The 6,919-nt window shown below is 38.9% G+C and overlaps 1 protein-coding gene across 1 annotated transcript in view; it reads left to right on the top strand.

Moving 5' to 3' along the window:
* Nucleotides 1-5,996, top strand: part of IL17REL (interleukin 17 receptor E-like) — a 49,654-nt gene extending 43,658 nt beyond the window's left edge. The window contains exons 14-16 of the mRNA XM_009883648.1: nt 2,846-2,903; nt 5,262-5,316; nt 5,969-5,996. Coding sequence (XP_009881950.1) covers nt 2,846-2,903; nt 5,262-5,316; nt 5,969-5,996 — 141 coding nt within the window. The remainder of the gene's footprint in view (nt 1-2,845; nt 2,904-5,261; nt 5,317-5,968) is intronic.
* The last annotated feature ends 923 nt before the right edge of the window (nt 5,997-6,919 follow it).

Here is a 6,919-nt window from a genome sequence, read left to right as displayed (position 1 = left end):
ACTCTTATGTCCACCCCTAAATGTGTGCTCCAGCTTTCTGCTCCACTGAGCAGGTATGTGAGATGTCATATCATGAATTTTGAGAAAGCTGAGAAAACCTGATATTGTGATTTTTACTGTTATTCCTGACTGTGCCCATTGACTTCATTCCGCTGTCAGGGTATGTGCTTTAGAAGACACAAGTGTGCTGTAGCTCCTACAGCTGTCCTCTTTTTAGGATATATTCCAGCTGTACTTCTTTCTTTGCCGCTGTATGCAGGTACCTGCTGCAACTGTGACTTTTTCAAGATGCTTTCAGTGTGCAGGGTGCACATACCAGGGATGGGCTGACAAGCAGGCAGCTATGAATAAGGACTTCTGAAACTCAAAGAGGTGGACACTGAAAGCTGAATTTATTTTCTAATGAATCGTTTTATGTCTTTATTACATCTCTGGTGCTGAATGTAACAGAGCAGCTGTTAAAAACAGAGTTTCCCAACTCGGCTTTGCTGCTCAAGCTGAGGACATGCTTAAGTGGAACATGATAACTGCTCCTGCGGGAGATCCCAGAGCTGAATAATCACAGGGAAAGGCCTGCGAAAAAAACAGCTCTCCTAATCAACAGTGATCACAGAGGGCATTGGTGGCGCTATCAAGAGTCTGTCCTAATGGGGCAAGATGTCTGGGGAAATGCTATATTACTGGCAGAGATGGAGATCTGTACAGTAGAAGAGTTATCAAACACTATGTTCAGTGAATACTTACAGTGGCACTTCCCTTCAACCGGCTTATTTCCCATGAAATCTGTGGAGTTTAGACTGTCTGGTTTTAAAGTTTCCCTGTGTGAATTGCTAAGTGAGAAGGGTAATGGTGGAGCACCAGTAAATCACAGCTAGCTATTGAAGTGTGCGTTTCATGAAGGGCACTGATGCATTTAAAAATGCTGTTTTCTTCCCTCCGGTACAAAGCTGTTATGTCCTCTGCTACTGTGGCAGAATGGGAGCCCATATAAATTACATACAGTTCCTGTCTCAACACCATGAGCAATATACACAAAGTTTTCACTAAGACTTAGCTCTGTGTTCCCAGAAACCAATGTTCATTCTCTACCTAGTAATCCCTGTTCAGTTGTGCGTGAAAAAGAACATATTCACCTAATTTGCCCCAAGTTATTTTAGGAGTTTGGCAAACTAAAGAGAGCTGTGTAGGACTCATTGCTATTAGTGGGGTAACTAACATTATTTTGAGGACAAACCATAAACAATCAAAAGTTAAGTGTCAGAACAGTCATTTAGGACAATTTTACCCTAAGGCTGAACTTGTTCTCAGCATACAATGTGATGGCAAATCCAAAAGAACTGTAATGAAAGGGTCATTCCTTCAACTCGTGTACACCAGGGAAAAGAAGTGAAGATGTTCATTGGCTAACATGGTGGGAGCAGCCACGGCAGGGAGGGCGTCCTGCCTTATGATGCTTCCTAAAATGCCCTCTTCCGGTGCTGCCCAAATTGTGCTTGGCCAAACTACCCCAGCTGCTTATGGTCCTTGAGATGTGGGGATATCTGTGAAAATAAATAGCCTTCCATAATGAATATACACTTCATTAATTTTCTGACACAGTAGGATGTGTAGCATTATTGGCAAACAAACCAAAGAGTTGGAGAGACACAATACATTTTCATTGTTCCAGGGTATGGGAAATAATAGTTTTCATTTTTTTCTTTTCATTAGGGAGACTCTGTATCAATCACTATGTCACGGGAAATGTGTGGGTCAACAATTTGCATTAAGGTATGTGTCTTGATCTTGCCAGGTACTCTGTACAAAATAAACAAATCATCATCCCAGAAAAAAAAAAAAAAAAAAGAAAAGAGAAAACCAGCAAAACCAGCAGGCACTCTCACTGCCTTCTCCTCCCAGCCAAATCTGATTACTGTGCGAACAGAGTTGGCAAAGAGCATTATTTATAGCTTGATGTGCTGCCACCACCTCTTGTTGAGATGACATTAATTAACAGGGAAGTTGCTCTCCATGATCTTGCTCCTTTGTCAGTGGCAGATAAAGGGATATCATCAGGAAATTGTTAATCCTGTCTTTAAATGTTCCTTTGTAATAAAAAGTTCCAAGGTATCAAAAGATCCAAGTAAATCATAGATGAATTTTTAAAAAATTGACATTAGCTGGAAAAGGTTAGGCATATAGCAAGCGGCACAGTAAGGGCATAGTATGCTAGAATTAGCACTCCTGAAAGCAGAGCTGAGCAAATTATTTCTGACATTTTTGCACACTATTTCCGTAGCTGAACTTTATTAAGACATCATTAATAGGAAATGAGCGTGAAGCTGATAGGTTTATTCCTCTCTGGAGTTAATGTTCTCAGCAGACACCGGGACAAGAGAGACTGACAGCCGAAGCTGTGAGGCTCCAGCAGCTGCCCTGGAAGGCCCTTGTTAGCTTCACTTTCTGCTGCTAGGAAGAAAGGGGCAAGATGAAAGTGAGCTTGGCAAGAGCCTTCTGGGTAATGAGAGTTGTTCGTCATTCCCTAATGAAAAATCAGACTTGGTGGTGAAATGGATGTTTTCCTGCATAAATCATTTATTTTGTAAATAAGACATTATCTGTCACAATACAGTTCTCCCCCCCGCCCAAAATAATATCTGATTAGCTTTATCATTTAGAAACCTAAAAGTGATTGCAACTCACTAAGTATACACTAGACCAGCAGTCTCCATATGCATTTATTTAAAAACAGCTTAAAAATGCAGTCACTTGAGTTAAACAATAAAGCAATTTCATTTTGTCAACACAAATGTTTAGTAACAGTTCTGCTGAAAGGGGAATAAGCCTCAATTCTCTCTTTTAAAAGGGCTGGAGGACAGATGTAGATTATTCAGTTCCACTGCAGATCTGTGATATCTACTGCGGTAAGTATGAATGAGAACAAAAGAAGGATTAGATCTTGACTGTATATAAGAGAGCATCTCAGGTGAAGTGTGTTTTCATGGGGAAACGGAGGTGGGATTCACCTGACTGAATGCAGATGTCTGCACGTGAGCTAGACATGCGCAGCTTCCTTTATAGGCATCGGACTCGCATACCTCAACTAGCTTTTAATTAGCTACTGCAAGGGCAACTTGTGCGGCTGGCTGTTTGCTCTGTTACCTGGGTGAATTTTCCATCCTGTGCCAAGTTCTGCATGCCACACCTATATTTACCTTGCTCTTGGTATATGAGGTAACTAGTTAAAAACAGTCCTTGGCAAGTAGGCACACGGTGCTGTTATTGTAGTGATTGCAGCACAGCACTACTGTTAGTTAATTCACCACCGCTGCAAACAGGACAGTAGTACTTCCCTCCACTGCACAAGTATGGTGCAGATACTATTATGATTTGAAGTACACTCAGATATGCTCATGGAGTCAGAATATTCCGAAATCTCCATGCCCTGAGAGTAGGGCGTTGCAGAAGTTAGTGAGTTCAGAGTGAACTAAGGCTGTGGGGTTTACGGTGAAGAGCGCAGGAGTGGATTGACTGATTTAGAATGAAAAAGTCTAAAAGGAGTCAAGAGAAGGCTCAATCTGAGCATTGCCAAAAACACCACCCAAACAAACAACCTCCCCTCCCAGTTCATTGTAAACATGGTGATTCCTATGACAGATTTTCTCTGTTGTCTAAAAATACAGTTAACTACAGCTTCAGATTTGGAAGCCTGGTACTAAAAAGAAGGGATCTTGAATTTGTAGTCTAAATGTAGTTCTCTGTGCAAGCACTCGCATAATCCTCATTCAGGTTCCTTCACCACTTAAAAACTCGTGACAAGCCCACTCGAGGTGAATCAATTAAATAGTCAGAGTGTTGTGATTCATGTAGTCTAGATGCATTTTTCTTATTCATATTTTCCTTTTAACAAATGTGAATGGTATGACAAAAACATGCAAAATAATGAAAGCCTCTGGAGATGGCAGTCTGGGAATTTCCCTCTGCCTTATAGTAGGAGTGAATAGCTCTGTGTATTAAATGAAAATGGTGGAACACTGACAACTAAGTAAAGAACAGTATTTGATTTAAATGTGGAATGTTTTGTCACAAGTTTTTGTTCTAATCAAGAATTTGTGGAGATTCAGAAAAAAATCTGAGGAACTGTACACATATCAAGAATATCAGAGCTGTAATACATGATCACTGTGTTTGTTACATAGAGGATATTAGCCTCCTGTTTCATGGGTTCTGTCATACTTTATATTTTTGGGATAATGCCGTCCACATTAGTGGGTGGATAATTCCATCTCTGCCAGCTGACCAGGAGGGGGTTTCCAAAACCTCCCTCTGAGGCAGATGGTACAGGTCAGTGTCAAAGATGGGACACTGAACTAGGTGGGTTCCATCCATTGCTGTAATTCCTGCGTTCTTAATGACTTGTCAGGAGCCATCAACTGCTTGTCATGTGAAAGATCTTTAACGTAATAGTAATAGCATTACTACTAAGGACTTTCATATTCTTAAATGCTTATTTTCTGTAACAAAGACATTTTCTCAAGCACTAGCTTTTCAAAATCAGGAGATGATGAAAGTTTCTCAAAGACAATATCACCGAGGATAATTCTTACACTGGGATGCTATTGTGTTTGAACCTAAGATGTTAAGAAAAACAATCCACAAAAAGGTGAAGGGAATATCAAACCTAAGATTTTTCCGTAATTTGTGACAATTTGGATTATAAAAAATGTCTAAGTAAATGAGAAACGATCTTATAATGGGATAGTGAAATCAGTGAAAATATTTACCGCATACATCTTTGTAAAATAGAAATTTACATTGTTAAGTATCACTGTTAAAGATACCAAGCAGCAAAAGAGCTATGATATTATTAACATGTGTTTTGTTACTCAAAACCAAGATTCCAGTGGTGACAGTATCTATTATAAAAAAATCAGTGTAGCTAACCATCATGAAGGCTACTCTCTTTCCATATGCAAGAAGAGTTTTCTGGCACATAGAATACATTATACTGCAATGCACTGCATTTTTTTTTTTTTTTTTGCATTTAATTGACTTAGAGACAAGACTTTGTGTTCTTTTTGAATTTTATTTTTCTTTTGGCCACTTCTCTGGCTTCCATTTAATGTAAAGGTAGCCAAACATTTGAGACATTATTGCACCTATTAAAAAAGAAACTTATCTATTCTGAATGAAACAATAACCCAAATCAGTTAATTTGAGAATAAGTATGTGAAACATAGTAAAAATAAAATGGCAACCTATATTTGAACTTGTTTCTTCAGGTTTTCGTGGTCAGACATACGGTGATGGAAACCCAGCAAAGGCCATGACACACAGGTATCCATCTGACGTATAGTTTAAAACGCCTTCGAGAGTCAGTAGTTTTTAATCCTGAAAACATATCATTTGCCACTCTAAGGAACAGAAGCAATGTCTGAGTGAGTTTTTTACTAGCCAGCAGGAATATCAGGTTCCTGCCTCTCCCCTTTCCTTGTGCCCACTGAAAACATCTTTTGCTCTTGTGCTCTCTCTCCTCTTGTTCTCTCTCTCGCACCACAGTGCAGTGTGGCACCAGAGGTAGCTGCCTTGCTACCAAAGAGAGAGGACAAAGGCAGACAAATAACCAGTGGAAGCAACCCAGAACTCCAGAGAGAGTAGGGATGCTCTGAAAAGCCCTTGTTCAAAGATGGGAAAAAGATGCAGCCTTGCAGAAGTTATGCGAGTCATTTGGTTGAGAAGGGGCTACCATCTTGTCTTTGAGGCAGTCTTTGGCCTTTCCCTTGTCAGAAGATACCATTCAGGAATAAAGAATCTTGGTTTTGTTCATTTGTTCATATGACTGCTGTTTGGACTGTGACAGTCAAGTCTGCAAGCTGTAGACAAATGGTTAGATTTGTTATTTAACTCCAACTATATATGAATGTAATGGACTGTCTTACACATCAGAGAAAAAACGCCAATCTTTTTTCCTCTTCTGTTTTTCCCCCAGAATGAAGAGTGTGCATTCCTTGCATTGAATTTAACAACACATTTTCAAGGTCCTTAGTATCTTCTCAACATCAAGTTGTATTTTGGGGTAACTTGCAAATCTTGTCCAACTGGTCATCTCTCATGTTAGTAGTTTCTGCTACTTACTGTGAGATTATTCTCATGAGTGAAGAATTTAGCAAGTTAATCCTATTCTAACATGTCCAAAAGAGGCTGGATTATGAGTCCTCGTTTCCCAGTATTTCAAAACAAAAAATATCTTAGATCACTTAGAGAATCAGGTTCACATTTTCTTTCTAAATTAATATTTTATATACAATATGCTATAAAAGAGTACTTTCATAGTACCTTGTGTACCTATTTTTTCAGATTTTCTTGTTTGTAACCTTCATTTTTAAACCATAAACAAAAGGTTTTGAGAAATGAAGAATGGAAGAAGTTTTCTCAGCTTTGTTACATTATCCTGATTTGTAATTTCCTTTGTTTTCTGATGCCATTCTGGTGATCTCACCATGACAGACCATATTCCTTAAATATATCTAAAAACTGCTTTCTGTGCTTGCATTTGTATTTGACTTGGAGATAGCTTTCCTATATGTCTGAGCAGGTTCATGTCTTTGGTTTGATAGCTATTTAAAACCGTCATGTGGAAATCCAGCCTAGAAGGAAACAGTTTAGTGGAAAGAATTGAAGTATTTTTTTTTCCATTGTAACAGTATTTATACTCAATTGTTGAGAATAATATTACACACTGTACTGATTATCAAACATTTGGCCTTTATTTCGCTCTTGTCAAACATCCTTACTTCCTGTTGTGTAACAAGGAAATAAAGTCAACTGAAAGATGATTAATAGCAAATCCTGAAACCATGTGGAATTGCTAGTGTGGGATCAGGAATATGGGTGGGGAGTGAGGGTCTGGAACAAGAAGCTGATCAATAAAAAAATATTT

Source organism: Charadrius vociferus, unplaced genomic scaffold (genome assembly GCF_000708025.1).
Source record: "Charadrius vociferus isolate BGI_N301 unplaced genomic scaffold, ASM70802v2 scaffold43, whole genome shotgun sequence".
NCBI classification, from domain to species: domain Eukaryota; kingdom Metazoa; phylum Chordata; class Aves; order Charadriiformes; family Charadriidae; genus Charadrius; species Charadrius vociferus.
Note: the sequence above shows the minus strand (reverse complement) of the source record. Positions and strands in the feature narration are given on the sequence as shown.